Here is a 26122-nt window from a genome sequence, read left to right as displayed (position 1 = left end):
ACTCGCCCGGCGGCCTCGGCTCTTTCATGTGCCGGCTGCCGGGCAGCCGGCGCATGCGCAGACCGGAGACGGCGGCCGGGTAAGTGACATTTCTGTGCGAGGCTCTGCGAGCCCCGCACAGAAATAGGACATGCCGCGGTTTGTTTGCCGCGCGACATTTTGTGCGGCCAAACCGCGGCCGTCTGCATAGGAGTGCGTATTGTAATGCACTCCTATGCAGGCTTTTAGTGGCGGAAATCCCGCCGCGGGATTTCCATCCGTCTGCAGGTGGCAGAGGGGGAGGGTTTTTTTCCCCCTTTGTTTTGCTGTTTTTATTATACCTGCCCGCTATCTGGTTCCTCACTCCTAAAAAGGCTGTCATCCCTTTCAGGCGAGCCCCAACACTAAAAAAATTAATTAGCTTCCAAGTAATATAAAAGGAACTTTTCTGCACTAGAAAGCTTCACATGCAATCAACTGAGATGTTTATTGAACCATTTATCAAACATCCAATTCTTAAATCCTTGGTTTGGGGGAAAAAAATGAAATTAAATATCATTTAACATGTAGTTCAAAATGTCATATTCTGTTGCTTGTGGGACGCACTATTTAGATCTTGATAAACTAGTTAAACGTCGCTTCAATATTAAGTGTTTCCTTGATCGTAGTGTATCAGAACCCCAAACCGCATAATGTAAAGATGAGAAATGCTTTATTATCCCCATAGACCACATTCCTACATCCGATTTGAAGCCCTAAGGAGGAGAGGATCTTATTGGATTTTCCTTCTCTTTCACACACACACACATTAGAGGAGTCTGAATCGGACATCCAATACAGCAAAATTAAATCTAAATGTAGATTAAATAAAGATGTATAGAATAGTTTTTTTATTCCTATGTAAATTACTATATATTTTTCATCTATTTTCTTTCATTATTTGATATATGTGGATTGCATCCCAGAAGCCTTGGAAATATTAGATGAAATTGTATTATAATTTTTAAGTTATTTGCTACATATTTTGTATCTAGTGTTTTTTAGCAGATATAGATACATTTTATATAATATATATTCTATTTGTTAAGGAGAAAGATAAATATCTAGGCAACATTTAGGCCAAGGGATTTTTGGCCATTCAGGCTTCCATAGGCCATAACATCAGCAGCCATCTTCTGAGTAACCCTATAGGAGCGTCCATTTTTGTACTGACCCTTTAAATTTATTAAACGTTTATATCAGGTACAGGAATAAGGAGAAGGTCCAGCATAGGATAAAAACTTTAACTTTATTGAAAATTTCCAGACACACACAGAAGAACAAGAAGCATGTGCCGTCTTTCATGTTTCAGGCAGCATGCTCTTGTTCCTCTAGGTCTGTCTAGATTTTTCAATAAAGAGTTTTTATCCTACGCTGGACCTACTCCCATTTCCTGCACATCTGTTGTGGTTTCCAGCCAGTCCTTGTGTGGGAGCGACTGCAGAGGAGCTGGCTTATAACTTGCATTTATTTTGTATCATGTGTTACAAACAAACTTTTGGATATTTTTAGTATATGGTTTTGTGTTATCTATATATTTCCACAAATGCTTGTTTAAACATGATTTGATGCATGACCTCTGAGTAAAATTCAATGGCTCATGGGATATATTTAGAGCACTGTGTGACATCTATATACTGGAGGAAGAATCCAGTACAGATTTGAAATGAATGCTGGAAGCTTTGATATCAATAAAGGTTGTTTAAGCTAAAAGCTGTTTTTGGTGTTGGGACCTGTGCCGGAGTATACTCCGTCCTAGCTGTGGGACAAATCTCATGTGCGACTGCCTAATGTAGCGTCAGCATGGATCTCATAAGTATTGGCATGTCCGGGTTTGTTTGTTTCTTTTTATATAAAATGCTGAATTGTGCAAATTTCACTGTGAATGAGGTTGAACTGCATTAAAGGGGTTGTCCCGCGCCGAAACAGGGTTTTTTTTTTTTCACTGTAAACAGGTAGTTTATAGATTAAATAACTTCTTGTTCACTCGGCCCAATGGTTTTTAGGTGAGCTGGAAGCTGAGCGACTCCACCAATTGAGTGATTCTAGCTCTTGCCTCGTCGGATCCTGTTACATGGGCTGGCGGTCTCAGTTTATCGTTTGTTTGAGCGATAAATCTGTCAGCTGAAACATGCTGTCCAACCTGCATGTTATGGAGCAGGAGGAGCTGAGCAGACTGATATATAGTTTTATGGGGAAAGATTCAGTATCTGCTCAGCTCTTCCTGCTCTATAACCTCATGCCTGCAGGTTGGACCGCATGTTCCAGCTGACTGACGCCCTGGGAAGATTGGTGCTTAGTATTCCTGGACTTCGATGAACATATATTTAGGGGAAGCTCCATGTACAACCAGTGTTATATAAGAGGGATTAGTGGGGGGGACGCATACACTTCTCAGTTTTGGCTTGTAATATGAAACAAAGCGTAGATACACTACTACATCTATGTATCAACGGGTTTTCTGAAGTTTATAAAAACTACCTAAATGTGTCTGCTTACCAAGTCCTATCTTGGCCACCTCTGTGCAGCACAATTGTTGATTGTTGCTGGGGCTTACTGTGTCCGGTGTGGTTACAGATGTAAAGGGCTACAGTTGACATAGTTTCTCTCCCAGATATTGCCTCTACTTACAGATGCCTGCCTAAAGGCGTCTTCTATTAGGAGGTGTAACTTAGTACTGTAGTTACTCCACAGATAGCCTTACTGCTGACACTGCACAATTTATTGGAAGCATTTCCGGAAACATGTCCCCCCTCCAGAGAGCAGGCAGAGAAGCAGGTGGGATGTCTTGAACTTTGGGAGGAAGGGAATACCCCGTACTGAGTTCAAGAAGTCACACAAGTGGGACTGTATGTAAGACTGGCATACAGAGGGATTTAGGGTACAGATAGTCCACCAGTAAGTGATAAATGTATACTCCTTTTAAAGGGATTCTGTCATCAAGTTTGGGCCAAACCACGGACGGCATGAACCAGAACAGGGACACCTCTTGCCCCTGTGTGTGTGTGTTGTGAAACAGTGGATAAATGTACTTTAAAGCTGGACTAGACGCTGAGCTGGAGTCATGGAGGGCAGGCCGCTCCAGTCTCTTCCCGCCCACTGCAGGCAGACTGACAGCTTCTCTCCCTGTCACTTTGCATGCAGCTGGTGGGGAGACGCTGCTGTGACTGAGCTCAGCAAGGAATCCAACTTTGAAGTGCATGGATTTGGAAACACCGCACTGTTTTAGAATAAACTATGGGGCAATAGTCTTCCCTGTTCTGGGCTCATGCTGCCCGTAGTTTGGGCAGCATGAACTTGATGACAGGATCCCTTTAAACTATTTGCCCACAATTTTAACCCCTTAATGCTGCAGGGTGCACAGTTATGTCCTGCAGCGTCAAGGTATGTATGTATGTTAAGCGCTGGCTGCTTGTTTTTGTTTTTTCTTTGTTTTTTTTTTTACAGCAGATACTCCAACAGCTCCTATAAGCCACGCGGCTCATCAGAGCGGTTAATCCTTTAAATGCAGTCTCCAAAAAAAAAAAGCAATAAAAAGCAATTTAAAAAGTCGTATTTATTCCAGAATGCAAACTACAGCAAAAAGAGCCTTCGCACAACTGTCAACGGAAAAATAAAGTTATTCTGCTCAGAAGATGGTGGCAGAAAATAATTAAAAAAAATAAATATCTTTGAAAAAACAGCAAAAAAATACAGCTAAATTTGGTATCGTAGCAATCGTACTGACCCATTGAATAAAGTTATCATGTCATTTTTGTTGCAGTTTGTGCATCGCAGAAACAAGATACACCCATAGATGGCAGAATTCCATTTGTGTTTTTTAAATTTTACTACACTTAGAATTTTTTAAAAAGTTTTCAGTATATTATATGCTACTTTAAATCCCACAAAAAAAGCCCTCAGACATCTGTCACCGGATAAATAAGAGTTACGATTTTTTTTTTCTTTTTAGGGGATAAACCTCGAAGAAACCCTTTAACTACTGTTATGTTTTTCTGGGAGGATATATTGGTTTTATTCCATTCATAGCAAGACTTGTCACTTTAGACTTAATGGAACATTTATCTGAAAAATGTTTTCTCATATTTTAGATATTACTTTTATACTGAAGATTTGTCTACTTTCGTAAGGAGGTTGTCGGGGTTAATCGAATTTTTATTTAAATAGTCTCCCTATGTGTAAAAATAACATTGGATGCTCGCCTCTCCCAGCTCCCTGCTGTGACCCACCGAACAGGCATTGGTCTTCCCTGTGATGTAGTGTTTACAGGCTGCTGCAGCCAAACATAGATCTCGGTGCTTGAACACTGAGTTCTGTGATTGGCTGCAGCAGTCTTGTGACATCCTGTGTCTAGACTGCTGCAGCCTGTAAACCCTATGTCACGGAGGTCTGTCAACTGCATGGCAGGAAGTGGTGAGTATATGATCTGTTGTTTTTACACATGACTAGACTATTTACATAGAAATGAACTCGGACAACCCCTTGGGCTGCTTTCAGACAAGTTGTAAATGCTGACGACTTTCTGCAGCTTATTTTTCTCAACCACGTGGAGCTGGACATTTCTGCACAGAATCTGCAGCGTGCCTATATAATGCTATAAGGCTGAAACCCTTTTAGTAGTGGATTTCCTATGGGATTTTCTGCTGCAGAATACCTGCATTGAATACATGCTGTGTGAAGGCACCCTTAACCCATTAGTCACTGGCCTGTTTTGTGCCTTAAGGACCAAGTGATTTTCATCACCTTGTGAGATCCATAACTGACAGCTGCATGAGGGCTTGATGTTTTTTTGTTTTTTTCTTAAGCACCACTATGGGGTACACATATAACTTGTTGTAGAACTTTTATTACTTTTTTTTTTTTTTTGGAGGGGTAAAGTAAGTATAAAAAAAAAAAGTTACATTGCACCATTGTTGTAACATTTATTTTTTTTTTATAGTGGTAACCATTGGGTAAAAAATAACATGATTTTTTTTCTATTCCGATCAGCACGATTACTGCAATACTGTGTTTTATAGAGCGTTGTTTTTTTTTAACCTCTTAGTGACCAAGCCTGTTTGCGCCTTAATGACCAGGCCAAATTTTGCAAATCTGACACGTGTCACTTTAGCATGGAAAAACACCAGAATGGTTTTGCATATCCAAGCGATTCTGACATTGTTTTTTCGCCACATGTTGTACTTCATCTAGGAGGGGAAAAAAGACCAATAGAATTTGTGTTTATTTATTAAAAGCGCCAAAATTGGGAAAATTTTGAAAAAAAATCGTCATTTTTTCACATTTCCAACTGCAATATCTCAAATATGTGCAAATATAATATAGACATTTTTGTTAAGATAGATATTTCCATCCGTTTACTTTATTTTTGGCGCACATTGGAAAAACTTTCAATTTTTTTTTTTAACCATTTAGGAGACATACAAATTTAACATTACTTTTCAGCATTTTGAGGAACACTTTGTTTTCCTACACCAATCCAAGATTGGAAAGGCTCATAGGAGTCAAAATGATAGATACCCCCACAAGTGACCCCATTTTAAAAACTACACCCTTTAAGGTATTCACTGAGGGGTGTCATGAGTATTTTAACCCCACAGTTTTTGTTTTTTTTAGGAGTCAATGCAATTTAGAGGAGAAAAACTAAAATTTCATATTTTTGCAAATATGTCATTTTAAAGACAGGACTTTTTTCTATAGTACACATGAAAATTAGGATTTGCACCCCAGAATGGATACCCCTGTTTGTCCCGTGCTCAGAAACATACCCATTGTGGCCCTAGTATTACGTCTGGATGCACAATGGGGCCCAAAATGAAAGGAGCAACCGGTGGCTTTCGGAACAGAAATTTTGCTTGAAGGAGATTTAGGCCCCATTGCCCACTTGAAGAGCCATTGAGTGACCAAATCGATGTAGAACCCCCACAAGTGACCCCATTTTGAAAAGTAGACCCCTTAACGAATTTATCTAGGGGTAAGATGACTTTTTTGACTTCAGTTTTTGAATGAATCTAAGCCAAGCAGAAGGAAAAAAAATGATTTTCATTTTTTTGGCAATTGTGTCACTTTAAAAACTGTGTTTTTTTGTACAGTGTACATAGGAATGAAGACGTTCACCCCAAAATGGATCCCCCCCTTTTGTCCCGTGTTCAGGAACATACCCATTGTGGCCCTAATCTACTTAAAGGAAACCTAGCTAGGCCTATAATGGAAGGAGCACCCGTTGGATTTCAGGGTACAACGGAATAAATTCCAGTCCCCATTGCCCACTTGTAGAGCCATTGAGCGGCCAAAACGATAGAGAACCCCCACAAATGACCCCATTTTGAAAACTAGACCCCTTAACAAATTCATCTAGGGGTGTACTGTGTATTTTGACCCCACAGTATTTGAATGAATCTAAGCAAAGCAAAAGGAAAAAATTACGATTTTCATTTTTTTTTGCAATTTTGTCAATTTAAAAACTGTTTTTTTTGTACAGTGTACATAGGAATGAAGACGTTCACCCCAAAATGGATCCCCCCGTTTGTCCCGTGTTCAGAAACATACCCCTTGTGGCCCTAATCTACTTACAGGACACATGGCTAGGCCCATAATGGAGGGAATGACCGCTGGATTTCAGGGCAGAACTGAATAAATTCCAGGCCCCATTGCCCACTTATACGGAAAAAAATTTGACTTCCTAAAAATAATCCCCCCCCCCCCCCCCCCGCCATCCCCATTTTTGGGCATTCCCTAAATATTAGATAAAAGTAATAATATAAACTGCGTTTCATGTCCGAAGACGGGTAATTACGGAGGCTGGTTGAGATGGGTACATGAGGCAAGAAACCGGGTATGCCCCCCCATCTCATGTATTTTGGGGGGTATTTCGTGACCTCAGCGGTGGGGATGGAGTGTAAAAAGTGGCCCTCTGCGAGGCTTTGTAATCTTGCTGCGGTGCGGCTCTCTCACAGAGAAGGCGCTCAACAAGCTGCTCCTGGAACTGCATGAAAGCGAGCGTTCCCGGGGCTTCTTGTAAATTACGGATTACAGGTAGCGGTCTGAATAACGCCGGTCTCACACGGCTGTAGGTGGAATCCGCTTGTGGAGGCCCGCTGCGGATTCCAGCTGTGAGCCCGGCTGTGACCCTGCGTACGGCCGCGTAATATACTGCGCATAACAGCCTACTCACACAGGCGGTCATGCACAGTACTTTTTTTTTTTTTTGTTTGCATTTCCCACGCCGTCGCTTAGCGATGACCCGGGTACCCGCAGCTCATACACAATGTATTTGCACATGGGCTGCGGGTATATGCGTTGTCATATAGCACAATGGGCTCTACGTCGCGGATATCCGCGGTAAAATATAGCATGCTGTGTTCTGTTTCTGCGAGTGGATTCCGTAATTCCGACCCACTAATTGGGGGGAATTGTGTGATCCAATGCATGTGATTGATCCGTGGATTACCGCTGATCAAGCGCATGCAGAACCCATAATTCCTCTCTGGTCATGTGTGACCAGCCTAATGTTAGATCGCTACTTTATCACGTGACCGGGGACCGCTCAGCGAGGCCGCCGGTCACTGCTCCAAGCACTCAGCGACCGTTGGTCGCTGGGAGCAAGGAGATTTAAAATTTCCTGGGCTCCTGCGAATGTGTCCGGCATCTTGCCGACGGACGCATGCGCAGAAGCCGGAAGGGTCCATGGAGGATAATCGCATCTGGATTCAAATGCGGAAGCCTCCGAGAAGATGTTTCATCTCCCCCAACCGATCGCATCGGTGAGGGGAGATGAAACTGCCACTTTTTAAAAAACTTTGTATAATGCATTGTATAATGGCGATCACGTGACCAGTAACCGCATACCGCGGCCCCCAGTGACATCTCCAGGCTCTTAGCTACCTTTGGTAGCCAGCAGCAGGGAGATTTTACATTTCTTGGGCAATATTTCACTTTTGCGCATGCGTCCGCCATCATGCTGACGGGCGCATGCGCAGAAGCTGGGGTAAGGGCCGCGGATGAACATCCCATCAGGGAACAAATCCGGGACCTTGGGTACGTAATTTCATCCCCCCCCTTACGGATACGATCCGTAAGGGGAGATGAAACTTTAACTTTTTAAACTTTTTTTTTACTTTAAACTTTTTTTTTTTTTTTGGACTTTTTAACTTTATATGATCACCGTTATCCGATGGATAACGGTGATCATATGACTGGAAACCACATACAGCGGTCCCCAGTCATATCTCCCTGCACTCGGCTAACTGTGACAGCCGGGTGCAGGGAGATTTTGAATTTGCCGGGCGCGCCGGCCTTCTGCGCATGCGCGCCATATCGGCACATCGCAGAAGCCAGCGGGGGGTCCCGACACTGGCCGGAGGACATCGGCGGACCTGAGGTGAGTATTTTATCCTCCCCTCATGGATGCAATCCATGAGGGGAGGTGAAACTTTTTACTTTTTTTCACTTTTCCGCAATCGTCGTTATCCATTGGATAACGACGATCGCAGTCCCAGCTGACATCTCCTGCCTCCTGGCTACCTACAGGAGCCAGGAGATTTTAAGTCTCCCGCGCCGCCGGGCCTTCTGCGCATGCGCGCCGGGCGGCATTACATCAGCCATCAGAAGGACAGCTACGGCGCCCGGGACAGCGGGGAGTCGTGCGGCGGACCTCGGTGAGTAATTGCAGCTGCTCCGATGGATCTGATCCATCAGGGCAGCTGAATGTCACTTTTTTTTGCAGTTTTATTTTCTTTTTTGCGATCGGCGCTATCCATTGCATAGCGCCAATCGCAATGTCGGGGGGGGGGGGGGGGGGGGCTGTGAACCTAATAGAACCTAATAGCGGGGGGCAACGCAGCGGATTTTTGCCGCGAATTTTTTGCGGCGTAAATCCGTTCGTGGGAAGGAGGCCTTACATGGCAGACATGGAGGCCTTTGTCAGGCTTCTGGCTGCCAGTTACTTTGGAATCACACTGCAAGGTGATGATGGGTGACAGAAGGAGCCCCTGTCATCTACTTACATGACGCAGTTGCTATTGATTGTGGGATGTAAGGGGTTCAACTGTTGGGATCTCAGGTTGGTCCATTCCCGGCTGTTAGAGCAGGAGCCTGGCTGTCAGTAGACGGCCAAGCTACCGTCTAAAAACGTACATGTAAGTTGAAAGCTAGTTCGTGAGGTCAGTAAAAAGGCGTATTGGTGGTCACTAACGGTTTAAAGTTTATTAGGAATGAGTAAACAACCACCACCTCTGCTTGAGCAAAGTACTGTGTATAATAGAACATTAAATGGCGGCTAGTCGTCAGCAGAGAGGGGAGTATTGGTTTTAAATATAACCACTGCCACCAATGTAACAATTAGATGGGGAAAAACCCTCTTAACGCCATGGAGCGTAAGTTTACTTCCTCGCTGTGGGGTACTTAACTCTGCAATAACAGGAATTAATAAAAACAGCGATCGCAACATGTAAAGGGTTCACATGAGGGAGTGCACCTACCAGGTGTCCTGGCCTACCACTTCCTATGATCTGTACTGCAATGCCTTATCGCTTACACAATAGCACAGTCCTGCAATGCATAATCATAGCGATTATGGTTCATGTCCCCTACACGCCCTCTTAAGTAAAAATAGTATAAATAAATAAAGCCTCTTTTTTTTGTATTCCCCCCCATCCCATATTTGATATTATTGTATTCATAGCTTATGATGATTTTTGGTATCGTAATCGTACTGACCCGCTGAAAAAATGTATAATTTATGTTGCATGGTTAAGGCCACCTGCAGACGAGCGGGTCGGATCCGGCGGCGAGAATTCTCGCCGCGGGACCCGACCCGAGAGCCTGCAGGGACGAGCTCGTACTCGCCCCCGCGCCTGGCTGCCCCGGCTCTTTCATGTGCTGGCTGCCCCGGCTCTTTCATGTGCTGGCTGCCCCGGCTCTTTCATGTGCTGGCTGCCCCGGCTCTTTCATGTGCTGGCTGCCGGGCAGCCAGCGCATGCGCAGACCGGAGCCGGCGGCCGGGTGAGTGACATTTCTGTGCGGGGCTCTGCGAGGCCCGCACAGAAATAGTACATGCCGCGGTTTGTTTGCCGCGCGAGATTTCGCGCGGCCAAACCGCGGCCGTCTGCATAGGAGTGTGTATTGTAATGCACTCCTATGCAGGCTTTCAGTGGCGGAAATCCCGTGGGAAATACCGCCGTGGGACTTCCGCCCGTGTGCAGGCGGCCTAACGCTGTAAAAAAAAATTATGGCAGAATTGATGTCTCTCCCTGCTTCAAAAAAATTTTTTTTACAATGTTATATGCACCCAAAAAATGGTACCAATAAAAACTACAGTTTGCCACGCAAAAAACAATCCAATTGTGGAGGGGGAAACAAAAAAAATTGTCTTTTGAAAAATGACGATAAAAAATCCTAATAAATCGTTACATCCTTTTGGCCGAAATAGGCAGCATCACTAAGGGGTTAAAAAGTATCTTGTGTAACCTTTGTCTTGCTTGGCCTTTCATTGCTTCAGTGCATCTTCCATGAGGGTGGAAGCATCTTTACTGCTGGACTTCAATGATTATCACATGGCTTCTGCAGAATCTCTTAGGCTGGGTTCACACTGAGTGGATTTGCCACGGAAATTTCGTCTGAAAGTTCGCCGCGGCAAACCCGTCTGCAGCCGCTAATCCTGGGATTAGCCAGTCATGTGGACGAGGGAATTTTATTCCATTTTTGTTGGGGTTTTGTCCAAAAAATTTAGACTTTTTGATGTTTTATGCCATATCTGGTGAATTTAAAAAAAATGGATGGGGCTTAGTGTGAAGGGGTGTGGCTTTCCACAGTTTTGGTAAACTTGCTATAACTTCACCAGAAACTGTCAACTATAGTGCACACCTACCTGACTAAAGTTAGCACATCTCCAGCTGCTTAATAAATTAGCATATTTCACGCCAGCGCACCTTGTAACAAGACTGGTGTATAAATGTTGGTCTTGCTATTTATTCCCCAAGGAGAAGGTTGCACAACTTTTCACAACACAGAGATTGCAGAGGAATCAGTTTCAAAATAGGACTTTTTTTTTTCAGCGAGTCGGGTTGGACTTGTGGAAGAAAGAAGTCTGATTTCAAATGGCGTCATGCTTTGTTACATACGATAAGACCGCTTTCACATGAGCATGTAATATGGATGTCCTGGCCTGAACTCAGACTGTCCTTTCGGGTCACGGTACCCACAGTTGTGCTGGCACACCCATCCGTACCTCTGTTGCATAGCGACGTTGCGTATTAATGCCACACATACGCAATGTAATTACATATGCACAGCGGTTTATGTGCCCATTTAGGACAATAGGGCTCTATCATGCAGTATGATAGAACATGCTGCGGTGTCTTTTTTACACAAGTATTATACACATATGACTGGTTCAATGAAAATTAATGTACTTTCATTGACTTCATTCACCCCATGTGTACATCATGCGCATAATACATCATTAAATTACGCTCGTGTGAGCCCGTATGTCCGCAATGCACCAACTATGTGAGATTGTTGGGTTTTCGGACTGCAGTTTCTTGTATGCAGCTCACGAGCTAGTAAACCTGAAGCAGTTGGTGATTCGGGGCGGCCCAAGGAACACTTGTGCATCTCAATAGTGGTAATCTGGGCCCTTTTATTAAAGACAGATTGAATTATGTTGTCTATAGAGATGTTGTTGATGGAGTACCATAGAAAACTGTTACACTGGCTGTACTGAAGGCAGAAATGGCGTGTAGGACAATCCCCGTGGGCGCTGTAACCAGTGTGGTTCGTGCCAAAGTTGGCTGGATGGTGACCGCAATGAGCTCTTCATGTGATTACAGAATTCAGATGTCTATACAAACCTAGTATTAAAAGGGGTTGTCTCGCGAAATCAAGTGGGGTTACACACTTCTGTATGGCCATATTAAAGCACTTTGTAATATACATCGTGCATTAAATATGAGCCATACAGAAGTTATTCACTTACCTGCTCCGTTGCTGGCGTCCCCGTCTCCATGGTTCCGTCTAAATTCGCTGGCAGCTTGCTTTTTTAGACGCGCTTGCGCAGTCCGGTCTTCTGCTCTCAGCACGAGCCGCTTCAGCCTGCTAGCCGCTACAGCTCTTCTGCGCATGCGCAGACGAGCTGTCACTTCTCGGGAGCGCGCTGGAGCGGCCATTCTGTACCATCCTCTCTTAGAGGAAGGTGCAGAAACTTGAGCCGCCCAGCCGCCCCGAGAAGCCGTCCTGCCGCCCAGGTAAGTGATGGGCCGGGGGGGGGGGGGGGCTGCCGCTGGGCCGGGGGGGGGGGGGCCTTCGTCTGTTGTCAGGGGTCTAGCGCCGGTTACCTGCTGCCTGGCGGTGGGTGACTGTGTGCTGTGGTTGGCCGCGTTTAATCCAGGGGTCCGGTCGGTGGCTGCGGGGCGTCTGGTTGTCAGGGAGACACAGCTGGTAGCGTCTCGGGAGCGTGCACGTCGGGCTACAGCAAGCGACGGGAAAAAAGCCGGCGGCCATCTTGGGAAAATTTTTATAAGTTGCTGAAACGCTGGAACTGTAAGTACAAACCAGCTAGAAAGTCATTTACAGGGGAGCTTAGTAATGTATGCTTAATAAGGGGGACTGGGCAAAAAAAAATAAATCACTGCTTCCTCGAGACAACCCCTTTAAGGCTTTAGGCTCAATGTCCACGGGCAGATTTTTTTCTGCGGAATCTGGAGCGGGCATCCGCCTCCGGGTTCTGCAGCAATAACCCTCCATAGCATGCTTTGGAAAAACGATTCTTGATGCACACGAACGAAAAGCAATTCCTCTTTCCGCTCGTGGATGAAAAAGCACAGCATGCTCCATTTTACTGCGTTTCCCGCATAGTCCGCTTCCATTGAGGTCAGTGGAAGGTGTCCGACCAGCTGTCCGTTCGAAAATGGACATTCTGCGGGAAGAGCAGGAGATTTAAAAAGAAAAAAAAAACTACTGTGACGGCAGGCACGTCTGCACATATCCGCAGTACAGAAAAAAGAAGACACGGAGAGGTACGCAGAGTCGGCAGGCGGATTCCGATCTGTGCATGCCTTGGGCCTCATGTCCACGGCATGCACGGGCTCTGCACACGGATTTCCACAGCTGAAATTATTTTTAAATACTTGCCGGCAATTGCGGGTGCGGTTTTAGTTTTTCCACCCTTCCCCTTGCGGATGCACTGCGGATCATCCACGCAGAAAAAATCCGTAACCCCACCTCACAGCCTTTTCTCCACCTCCCTAATTGATTTTAACCTTCAAATCCGCAGTGCATCCGCAATTGGATTTGCGGATGCACTGCGGATCGTCTGCACCCATTGACTTCTATTGAGCCCATCCGCACTGAAATGGAGCATGCTACGATTTGTTTTCCGCACCAATCAAATGCTTAAATTCAGTTGCGCATGCCAATGCTTCCCTATGGGCACTTTGAATTGTGGATCTTCCGCGCGGATTCTGCAAATCAAACCCACCTGTGGACGTTTTTTTAAGGTGGGGGCTTGGCTATCTGACAGCCAGGCTCCTGCTCTATCAGCCAGTAGCAGAGAAACCTCAGATCCTGTCAGTTATGTCACAATAGCAACTACAGTATGGAAGCAGATGACAGGGAGAGGGGGCTCCTTCTGTTACCCATTGGCACACCGCAATGGGGTCAGATTATCAATGAGTTCCTATGAAAGCTGAAATAGGACTCCATGTCTGCCCTGTAACTCGGCCTATTAGATCCTCGCCTCCAGAAACATGTAAGACGGAAAATGCCCTTTGTTCCTCCATGTCTGTCTGGCTCATTTAATATAGACTGGAAGCTTTTAACCCAATGCTGGACTTTCTCCATTTTTCTGTGCGAAAGGAGAACATGTCACATGTTTTTTTTCATGCAATCAAACATCACTTGAAAAAAATACGTATGTGAGCAAACCCATTAAAGTAAATGGGTTATATTCACGCATACCGCGTGCAAACATTGTGCATGAAATACGCCTGTGTAACTCAAACGTATTTGCAGTGTTGTGCACTCAAAATTTCCGCACGCATTTCAATGGGTTCGTTTACATTATACATAATGTGTATTTTACACATGAATTTGTTTGCGCAAAAGAATAGGCAGCATGTGAACTAATTAACTAGCCTATTTAAATGAATGGCAGCACGGTTTCATGTTTGATTTGCGCACACGAGTACAATGAAACATGCACGTAAAAATACACATCCATTGTGCAAATGCACATGTAAATTCATTTATGCTTGTGTCACATCAGCCTAAGGAAGAAGTAGAACGTAATAATGAGGTCACCTGGCTAACGAGTGTTTGTCTTTTGTTTTCGACTCCTCACTGGTAGACTTTTGTGGACGTTGGCCTGGTTAAATGACATTTCAAACTTGTTCCCCATCATTGACCCGTGTAGAAGGGCAATTTGTGACTGGAGTTAATTTTCAGTAGCTAAATTGGATAGTCTCACAAAAACGAGCCCTAAAACATGACAGAAACCGCTGGAGATCTTACATTATACTTGCCATATAGAAGTAGAAATTGTTCTATGTTTTACAGAAGTTGGCAGGACTTATGGTTATTCTAGAATGGTAGAGATAGAGGGGACCTCCAGGGTCATCGGGTCCAACTCCCTGCTTAATGCAGAATCCCTAAATCATCCCAGACAGATGTCTGTGCGGCCTCTGAAGACTTCCATCGAAGGAGAACGCACCACCTCCCATGGCAACCTGTTCCACTCATTGATCCCCCTCCCTGTCTAATATCTAATTAGTGTCTCCTCCCTTTCAGTTTCATCCCATTACTTCTAGTCTTTCCTTGTACACATGAGAATAGGGCTGATCCCTCTGCTCTGTGACAGCCCTTCAGATATTTGTAGACAGCTAATAAGTCTCATCTCAGCCTTCTTTTTTGCAAGCTAAACATTCCCAGATCCTTTAACCGTTCCTCATAGGACATGATTTGCAGACTGCTCAGATTGGCGTGCACGCCTCCCATATAGACTCTCCGTCAGCTAAACCATAAGCTCCCGAACATGGTTTACTGTGTTTCTAGTTGATGACTGGTATCCTGGCGATACACTTTACAATTTTGATGGGATTGGCTGGTTACGTAATGTGTATGGTGGGCTCCAAACTCTACCCCGACGGCAGACTTGCCAACGTGATCCTTTGTTCTCCCGAGAAGGAAGCCACCACCAGCGAAGTCTGGCAGCGTCTTACTCCCCATCCATATTGAGAACATTTGAACACTCACTCGCATGTGTATGGGAGGAGGACTGATAACGTTGACCAAACTTGTTCAGCCGCCTTGCGTATATGGCCAGCTTGAGAATAACTGGTGTATCCTCACCCGGCTGAGACAAGTGATTGGATGCGTAGAGTAACTTTGGGTATGTTGGCCTGCTGCAGTGTGTACGGGGTCCGATGCAAGAGGCCATCTCCGCACAGCACTTTGGAATCTACATCCTCTCCACATGAGTTATAACTAATATGATTTCAACTTATGCCTTTTTTATAATGTCATTTAGGCCATCAGGTCTCCCAACATCCATATCCAAAAATTCTCTGGCTCAATCTTTGAGGGTGATTTATCTGTCCCAGCGATGGTCGTTCAGTGACCGAAGGCAAAGTGGCCGAAGATCGTTCTGCCCGTCTGCTTCCATTCACAATTGATTTAAAGCCCTTTTACACACAATAGTTATCGCTCAAAAGCCATCTTTTGAGCATTTTTTGCGTGTAAATGTGCCCATCTTTCACTTTTCTACTGAACGATGATTTTATGTTTTGCATAAAATCCATCGTTCGGCAGAAGAGCTGATAGCAGGGACTTCACGCTGTGTTTTCCGTGGGGAGTGCTGATAACATTGTCAGCCCCGTGGCAGAACAAAGGGAATGTAGTCAGAGAACAGACTACCTGCTGTTCTCTGAATATAGCTCCCAGCGGCTCACATGCATTAATAAGCTACTAATCGGCATTAGTACCAATTAGTAGTTTATGCAAAATGATCGCTCAAAAGCCATCTTTTGAACGATCATCTGTGTGTAAAAGAGCCTTTGCTCTTTAAACTGACCGATTGCTGCATCAGATTGATGGGTATTTTATGGTCTGCGTGAAAGATCTGATCAGCAATTTATGGCTGACGGGTCCTTCACTGCATGCGTACATACCACACAGTTAGGATGGGTTCACACAGGGCGGAGATTCCGTCTGGAATTTCGCTGTGGCAAATCTGCCTGCGGCCGCTAATCCCGGTGTTAGGCAGTCATGTGGACAAGATTTCCACATGGAACAGCCAATCTGTCGCGGCAAAGTTGGCTCTAGGGCGCGGATTCCCCGGTCGCAGCATGTCTCATTTTTTTACATTTTTATCCGTTGCGGCTGCGCCTTTCTCTATGGGAGCATGGCTGCAACGGAAAAACGTGGCCAAGCCGCTCCAAAACGCACGATCAAGGGCTGCAGGTTTTGAAGCAGCGCTTTCCTGGCGGAAATCTTGCGGTTTCTCGCTGCGGCCAAACCGCAAGATTTCCGTCGGGATTCTGTCCTGTGGGAACTCAGCCTTAGAGTGCAAAAAATGGGCTTTAGGCGACATGGTTATAGAAAGGGAAAATCCACATTTCTGTTAATGTATCATGTTGCATTTTTACTCATCCTTGCTCAGTGGGTATTTGTCACAGTCTTCTGACCACCATAATTTTATTTGCGAAGATTTTATTAAGAATAGTACAACAAAAAAGCTTGTATAAATTTGACACTTTCGTAATCCTTCTAATTCACGTAATAAAAATACCTGTTTTGCCACAGCATATATGCCGTAAAATAAGAGCCCACCCCCCACTCCAAAATTGGTGTAATTGTGGCTTTTGCATTTTATGCTACTTTAGAAATTGTTTCAATACTTTATACATTATCTTAAATGGTACTGATAAAAAAAAAAAGATAACTCCTCCAAAAAGGAGTTAGTTGATACGGCCGTATTAACGAAATTGGTTGCTTTTAAAGTGGGGAGAAGAAAACCAAATTGAAAAATGGCAGGACGTCAAGTGGTTAAATGTCTTGTGTCCACTGAAGCAAATCACAATGGTGCACGTAAATGCCATCCACCTAAATGACAGATTGTCCGGTTCTATCCTCAGTTTCACGGGATGGTTTTGTGACGTCATACACACTTTTGCAGCATAAACGAATATATACTGTACGCAGAATACACAATCACTGTGGATATATAAGCCCAGCTCTGTTGTAGGCACAGTTCATAAACAAACAACATACCTGTGCGTGTAATATATATATTATACACAGCTCTGCCGCTAGCGTCTTTCTGATATTGACCTCTTCCTTCTGCAGACCTCTTTTAATGATTTTCTGACCAACTTTTTTTTCAATTTTTTGTGATATGGGTTGTATTTTTCAATGGTACTATATGATGCATTGAAAATGTCTAAGGGGGGGGGGGGGTGGAATGGAAAACAGTTTTTGCAGGGTGACTTGTCATTTTCATTGATACCATGTTGTGCAGAATGTTTTGATCACTTCTTTTTTTTTTTTACTTTTTTTTTTCTTGGAGACAGGGTAACGACAAAAAAAGGTGTTGCATTTGCTGTTTTTAATTTAATAATGGCATTCACCATTCTGACTGGCAATATATATCTGTCTGCCACACTGGTGGTGGTGGGGGGATGTTCTATCTTGCTGTGTGCTCACATCACAGCGCCCATTGTTTTCAATGGGGACAGCGGCAGCATGGCACCATATGCTAGGTACATGCAATGTGAGGTCTCTCATTGAAAAAAAATGGGGGAACTTACAAGATCCTCCACCGTGGCTGACAGCTGTGCTGGAGGATCACTACATTCCTGAAGTGTTGTAAGGCTGTTTTGATATGAAAACCATTCTCGGAAGTCACATGGATGGCGAGCGAGATTATGGGGGCAGAATTCACGGCCCCATATATCACTCGCCTGTGTGAAGTTAGTCCAAGGCCAGTCTCGCACATACCTTTTTTTTTTTTTTTTTTTTCTTTTAAAGAGCGATTGTGTGGCGTTACCTATTGTAATGATGGGGCGCATTACGAAACGCTGTCGAACGCATTTGAAAACTCATTGAAACGCGACGTTTTAACATGGTGTATGTGAGAGTGGCTTACGGGTGTGTTTACGCAATTTTCTGTGTTTTCTACCTCTAAAACTGTGGCAAAAATTTGCAGCTAAGCCATTTTGTGCAGTGTGTTTTGTCATGAATTCTCCACGGATTCACCCTGCACATGGGTAAAATTTGTCTGTGAAATTTTGCCTGAAGAAGTGGCACGTCATTGCCTCAGACGGGTCTGTGAAAACGTATTGGAAATACGCCCAATGGCAGGGTTACATCTGTGGATCCATGTCAATCTGTCGCAGAATATTGCTTGCTTCTGCAGTTTTACTGAATCGGTGAAGTAGTGCTGCCTCCGGCATTTTATAAGAGTTCTGGGTAGCACCTCAAGAGTTCTGAAGAAAACTCTTAATGCTCGAAGCTCTAGAACCAATATTTACAAAGTTCTCGCTAACTTTTAGATGCCGGATCCAAAAAAAATTCAGTTATTATGTGTAAATAATTTTTTGGGAAATCCCGCGATTTTATAAGAGTTCTGGGTAGCACCTCAAGAGTTCTTAAGAAAACTCTTAATGCTTGAAGCTCTAACACCCATATTTACAAAGTTCTCGCTGATTTTAGTAATATCATTTTTGGAAGTTAGCACCGCAGAGATACATTTGTTGGTTTTTTTTTTTTGCCTAATTCACTAGAACTATTTTTAAAATTAATTGGGAACTCTAGAACTCTTTGGGGTGCATCCAGAACTTATAAAAAAATTAACTTTTTTTGAAAGATGGGGTGCTGACTTCACAGAGGTCATAGTACTCGTTTTGAGTAATTACTCGATCGAGCACCGCGATTTTCGAGTACTTCCGTGCTCGGGTGAAAAGATTTGGGGGGGTGGCGGGGGGAGGTGTGGCGGAGCGGGGGGTAGCAACGGGGAACAGGGGGGAGCCCTCTCCCTCTCCTCCCCGCTGCAACCCCCCACTCACCCACGGCGCCCCCCCCCCCCCCCCCCTCCTAATCTTTTCACCCGAGTACGGAAGTACTCGAAAATCACGGCGCTCGGTCGAAAAAGGGGCGTGGCCGAGTAGGTTCGCTTAAAGGGGTTGTCCCGCGGCAGCAAGTGGGTCTATACACTTCTGTATGGCCATATTAATGCACTTTGTAATGTACATTGTGCATTAATTATGAGCCATACAGAAGTTATCAAAAGTTTTATACTTACCTGCTCCGTTGCTGGCGTCCTCGTTCCCATGGAGCCGACTAATTTTCGGCCTCCGATGGCCAAATTAGCCGCGCTTGCGCAGTCCGGGTCTTCTGCTCTCTTCAATGGAGCCGCTCGTGCAGAATGCCGGCTCCGTGTAGCTCCGCCCCGTCACGTGCCGATTCCAGCCAATCAGGAGGCTGGAATCGGCAATGGACCGCACAGAAGAGCTGCGGTCCACGGAGGGAGCAGACCCCGGCGGCCATCTTCAGCAGGTAAGTATGAAGACGCCGGACCGCCGGGATTCAGGTAAGCGCTGAGCGGTTTGTTTTTTTAACCCCTGCATCGGGGTTGTCTCGCGCCGAACAGGGGGGGGGGGATAAAAAAAAAAACCCCGTTTCGGCGCGGGACAACCCCTTTAACTCTAGTGATCACACATGCAAGTTCTCTAGTAGAGCTAAAAAAAAAGTTAAAGTAGATGCAAAATAAAATTTAAGTTCAGTTAAAGACACAAATTTTATCGCCACAGCTGTAAGTTTGCAATATTAAGAGAAACCATTTACCAGAAAATATATTTTAAAACTGCCAGTGCAGTGTAATAGTCCACCATGTTTGCACCCCAAATAGTCATTCAGCTGAGCTATTTGTTCGGTTTGAAAAACAGAATTAAATTGAAATAAACAGAAATGTTTCCTCCTTTTTTATTTTTTTATAAATCAAAGGGGAACAAACACAACCCTTTTATTTACGTTTTTCTGCACTTTAAATGGAACAGAAAAACAGAAATGCATAACTGAGGCGAACTCCAGCGTGGGCAAGCGGTGTAGACAAGCTGTTGGTCACAAACATTAAAGAAAACCTAATAAAAGAAGAAAAAATGTGTACAGGGAGGTGATAAAAAAACTGAGGTGGAAGCGTCTAAAGTGCTGCGACTTGTGATTCTGCTGCATAAATAACATCAGATCTGCGATCTCTGGTTCTGTCTGTCCCAATCTGCTGTTAGTGGACCTATGGGAGGGCTGGGTGATCAAATGAATTCGCCCTTTTGTATTAGCCCTTCCCTCTGTGAGGCTAATATTGGGTCGAGGGGAAGTGAAGTAGGACAAACCACCTGTATAGAACATACTGGGGAGTGAAGTGGTGTACTTGGCACTGATCAGCTGGGAGGCAGTGCAGGAATCAAGAATAGCTCTGATTGGCCAATGGAACCCCCATCCTTTGTGTATGTATATAATTAAACTTCATATCCCATTTTACAAATACTAATAAATACTGTGTTTCCCTGAAAATGGGACCTTGAAATATAAGCCCTCCCCAGAAAAAAAGCCCTAGCTACACTAGGTTGAAAAAAAAATGCAATAATCGCCTGGCAGCCAGCATCTGTGTCCCCCGCAATGATCTTCCAGACGCTGCGGCAATCTAGTGTGTAATCCTCCCCGCTGTCAGAGGATTCTCTCTGGTAAACAGGGCTTTAAATTCCCCTGGCTTCAGCAAGTGAGCGCTGTGATTGGATCAAGCACCAGCCAATCAAAGCTGGAACTCGGATCATTTACAGCCATTCAGTGAATGACAAGTGGAGGAAAATGGGGAACGAAATTCTGCCATCTATAGGTGCGTCTTGTTCCTACACGCACAAACCAACAAAAATGACAAACTGTATTCTAGGAGTCAGTCTGATGACTACGATAACAGTTGTATAGTGGTTTTTTTTTTTGGTTTTTTTTTTTAATTTGCTGTACTATTTTCAAAGCTACAGACAATTTTAAAATATCTATCTTCTGACAGCAATAGCTTTTTTTTATTTTCCCGTCGACATAGTTGTGAGCGCTCATTTTTAAAAAATATAGCTTGCATTGGTACCATATTGGAATACATATGACGTTTTGATCGCTTTCTTTTTTTTTTAAAAGACCAAAAAAGCTCATTTCAGGCGTGTTGTTGTTTTTTTTTTGTTTTTTTTTTCTGACAATCTCCACCGTGCGGAGTAAATCAAGCGTTACTTTGATAGATCAGACTTTCACAGATGAAGTGATACCAAATATGTATTTTTGTTTTATTTTGATTCTTTTAATATACATATGGCAAAAGGGGAGGGGTGATTAAACTTTTATAACCCTTTTTTTAATAATTAATAAAACTTTATCAATCTTATTTTTACAAAGTCCCCGCAGCGAACAAGAACTTGCTATACTTTGATCGCTCCTGCAGTATGATGCAATGTTATCAGAGCTGTTGCCGGCTGGTGTTGGCTGTAAGAAACAGCTGGCGCCTGGGTTGTTTGGAAGGAGATCGCAGCACAATCTTTCTTCATACATACCCGGACGCTGCAGCAAATAACTGTACGTCCTATAGTGTTAAAGGGTTAAACCAGATTCAATATACAGTGCCACAGACAGTCCGGATCTATGACGTGTGATTGGATGCAAGATCCAGCACTTCACTGTTAAATGTTTTATTACTGAAATGCATGCACTGATTGGTTGATCAGTAGTGCCTCTACAGTACAGCACAGTACTTAATGTCCTGCTCTTTACCTATGCCAGGATACCAGTTTTCCTTTTCACCAGGTGAGGGCGGATCTACTTAAGGCCCATTTACACGGAACGATGATCTCTCAAAATTTGCTCAAACGACCGTTTAAGTGACAGTTTTGAGCAATCATCTTTCCATAACTCTAAGTAGCTAATCAGCTCTGCCTGCATTAACTCTTAGGCCCCCTGTCCATGGGCATGATTTCGCGGGCGGTAAACCGCCGGCAAATCATGCCTTCTGAAGCTTTCCATAGCTTTGCTCCGCTTGCAGCCAGCAATGCACAGCATGCTGCGAATTGCCGCGATTCTCCGGGGGCAGCCTATCTGTCAGATAGGCTGACCGACAGAGATTTGTCTGCGGCTCCTGTTCCTGGGCGGCGGAGCTCCGCCGCGAGATACCGCAACGCCTGTAGACAATGGGCCTTAAGTAGCTAGATACTGAGAACAAAGCAGCTGTTCTGTATATGTAAACAGCTGCATTGTTCTTGGAGCTTTCAGCTGGTGTCCTGCTGAGAACTGCAAGAGGAATACCAGCTGAAAGAATACGATCATCACTGCCTGCTGAGAAAATCAGCGTGCGGCGCTGATAAGTCATCAAATCACTGATGAACACGCGTTGAGATGCAACGATTATCGCTCAAAAGGCGGCTTTCGAGTGAAGTTTGAGCGATAATCGTTGTCTAAATGGGCCTTTTTATCTTTTGGAACACTCTGTATCGTACAGAACCCTGAGGAAGCTCCTGTCTTAGCATAGAAAGTGACTTACAGCTTTCAATAGTTCTCTGACATTTACATGCAATGACTTACTTTATTTGTATAAGTTATGTGCTTAAAGCCAACCTGTCAATGTTGAACATGCCGTCTGACTGCTAGTAAAGTCCAGTGGGCCATTCTAGTTAGTAACAGCTATCTCTATCCCTTCAATTTTCTTTAATCTTCATTTTGTATTACTTTTGCTTCACATTTCTGGGAGCTTTGAAACAAATTACCAGTTTTCCATAGTTATTATTTCAACATATGTTTGTCCCAGAACCAATTAGAATTGTATGTTGAGGGTCCTAGTAAAAAAATGCCATATACAAGTCTTCTAATGGCCAGAAATAGTGTTATTTTTCCTGAACACACAGCAGCTTACTCTAAAACTGTGGGTCTGCTGTCAGTGCAATTCTTCAGTGTTCTGTTGAGATATGATTCATCAAGTTTTACTTGGCTTCGAATAGCACAGTCAACCATGGAAACCTTGTAAAGCATACACCAAAGAGGTGTAAGCTTCACAACAGAAGTGAATGCTTCCTTTTGTTTCCATCTGGTGATTCCGTCAGTGTTTTCAGCAGCTGTGCTGGAACCCCCAAGCAGAGTAATGCAGCATGTACAGTAATGGTTCCCTATCCTCTTACCAGGCACTGGTACAGGGCTTGGTGCACTGTAATGTGTATGTACCTGATTATGTGAGGCTGAAATGGTTTGCGATCATGTTGCTACTTAAGGGGAAATAAGACTGCAGGGGTCAGGTTGTTGGAAAATTTCACATTGGATATGTAAATGAAGTTCAGATAATGCCATTTAAATGACTAATTTTAAAAGTAACCTGCCTAAAGCACCATAGACAAACTAAAGGCCCATTTAGACACAACGATTATCGCTCAAAAGATGACTTTTGAGTGATAATCGTTGTCATTTACAGCGCCTGATGATCACACAAACGTTGAGCGATCACCTTGCGTTCCGAGCGGAGGATGCAGCAGACAAGCAGAGCCACTTGTCCTCTTCATCCAGCTGTTCCCCGCTCCGAACGCCCAGCCGAGTGCTCTGAGCAGAAGATGCAGAAGACAAGCGGGGTGGCCCCACTTGTCTTCTGCATCCAGCTGTGCCCCACTCCGAGTGCCCAGCTGTTATACAGCCGAGCGCTTCAAGCGGGGTATGGAGAACAGAGCTGGACTGCTCTGCTCTTCATACCTAGACTGTCATCAGAGAGTGGGATACAGCTGAAACAGTAGTATCAGCTATATCCCGCTGTGACTCCCTGATAAGGCTCATAATTGTCCTTCAGCACACTGAAGGACAACGCTAAGCGATGGCTTAACAAAAACTGCACAATGTCAGTGCAGTTACACACAACGATTCTCTCAAAAGATGGCTTTTGAGAGATGAGCGTTGTCTAAATGGGTCTTAACTTATGGTGCTGTTAGGGCAGGTGACAGGGAGCTGGGTGATGTGTTTTTTTTTATTTTTTATTTATTTTTTTTTACTCTCCTGCTTCCTGGGTTCCTGGCCTGTGAAGTCCACACACCAGATGAAAATCTGCCTTTTTTAAAAAAAAATTTATTTTGAGTCCCATGTACACATTGTCCTACACAAGTCTATGGAAGAGCGTACACGGGACTCTGAAAAGAGTCAGATTTTACGCCAGTACGTGGACTTCACAGACGGGCAAGGCGGTAACCAGGAAACGGGTGAGTATGAAAAATACCTCCCCCGACTCCCTGTCACCTCTCCTAACGGCACCATAAGTTAGTTTGTAGTGCTTTAGGTGGATGACTGGTTCCCTTTAAGTGTTGTCTCATGCAGACTACCCTCTTTTTAATGCTCACAGTGATAGCAATACATATATTGTTCCAATGCACTAAAACTTTGTCTGTTTTCTCTCTAGGTGCACGTGCAGCACGGAAGAGGAAACCTTCTCCAGAGCCAGAAGGGGAAGGCGGTTCTGTAAAGATAAATGGGGATGGACAGTCATGGCTGCCTACAGCTGATGGTCTTAAAATTTCTCCAATGACTAGTACTACTTTTATATCTCCCCCTTCTACTGTCTCTCCTCATTCCAACCGTACTACACCACCAGAAGCTGCACAAAATGGCCAGTCACCGATGGCTGCTTTAATATTGGTGGCAGATAACGCCGGTGGCAATCATGCTTCAAAGGATGCAAACCAGGTTCATTCTACAACTAGGCGAAACAGTAACAGTCCACCATCCCCTTCCTCTATGAACCAAAGAAGAATGGCAAGGGAAGTGCCAAGCCAACTTTCTAGTGGAGGCACTTCATCCCATGCGGGAATGGAACAGGTGCACCCCCCAAGCATTCCTGATTCTTCCATACCAAACAGTATACCATTGTGCTGCACTCTTTGTCATGAGCGTCTCGAGGACACACACTTTGTACAGTGCCCTTCGGTACCTACTCACAAATTTTGTTTCCCATGTTCAAGGCAAAGTATTAAACAGCAAGGATCATCTGGAGAAGTGTATTGTCCAAGTGGGGAAAAATGTCCCCTCGTCGGATCAAATGTACCATGGGCCTTCATGCAAGGAGAAATTGCTACAATTCTTGCTGGGGATGTAAAAGTGAAGAAAGAGAGAGACTCTTGACTTTTTTCCTAACTTTTTCTTTTTTTTTTTGCTTCGTAGCCACCATAATCTCTTACTAAACTTCTTACAGTGGGGATGAGTGTGTGAGATACATTGAGAATATATATAATATATATATATATACACACACAGGATAAATGTAGACTGCATAAACATGGCTGTATAATTTTTAATTTTTGAATACATTGTGTTTCTATTTTTGAAAACAAAGGTATGTACTGATCAGAAAGGTATTCTTTGTTATTGTTCTTTGCAAGTATTTGTTCCTATCCAGTGACAGTTACTGTTCAGTGTAGGCTGTGACTTGAGATGCTTTTTAGAGCACTTGGAAAACAGAAATGCTTTTAGCTGTATTTGTATGCACTTGTTAAAAATGCCAAATACATTTTATGACATTGTTAATTGTCTCTGGTTACTCATTTTCTTTGAGATTTAAGCTTTTTTAATTGTAAAATTTATTGATGTAATTTGAACCACTGGGTGATGTTTATTAAAAAAAAATCTTGTTCACCAAAGCAATATTTTGCGTATGGCAATTATTTAGTTAATTCCTGCTGTGTATAATCAAGTATATTGGAAGGCTTACTCTAGTGGTAAGCAGATATCTACAAGTCCCCGTTCACATTTTTGCATCCTGCTAAGAAGTAGTATCGTGTCTTCCCAGAAGGTACCTTTACAACTGAATCCTGTTGCCATTTATGTCTAGGACACATCACTTTTGTGTCTTGCTGTATCATGTATGTAATGATTGTCTAAAAAAAAAAAAAAAAAGAGCAGAAACGGTTTAACAGGATGCAAAAATGTGGTGTGCACCCAGCCTAAAGCAACTTACAATTCTATTACTAAAATTTATGCTAAAACTGTATATTGTGATTTGTGGGAGTGGAGCTGATGCTAATAAATTGGTAATACTTCACAGCAATTTGAAGTGGTCACA

General features: G+C 43.9%; 1 protein-coding gene across 1 annotated transcript in view; it reads left to right on the top strand.

Annotated features, from left to right (window-relative positions):
* IRF2BP2 (interferon regulatory factor 2 binding protein 2) overlaps positions 1–25700 on the top strand; it is a 31689-nt gene extending 5989 nt beyond the window's left edge. Inside the window, exon 2 of the mRNA XM_066596002.1 lies at positions 24467–25700. Coding sequence (XP_066452099.1) covers positions 24467–25185 — 719 coding nt within the window. The 3' untranslated portion in view covers positions 25186–25700. The remainder of the gene's footprint in view (positions 1–24466) is intronic.
* The last annotated feature ends 422 nt before the right edge of the window (positions 25701–26122 follow it).

This window comes from Eleutherodactylus coqui, chromosome 3 (genome assembly GCF_035609145.1).
Source record: "Eleutherodactylus coqui strain aEleCoq1 chromosome 3, aEleCoq1.hap1, whole genome shotgun sequence".
Lineage (NCBI taxonomy): Eukaryota > Metazoa > Chordata > Amphibia > Anura > Eleutherodactylidae > Eleutherodactylus > Eleutherodactylus coqui.
This window is presented reverse-complemented; position numbering and strand designations above follow the sequence as displayed.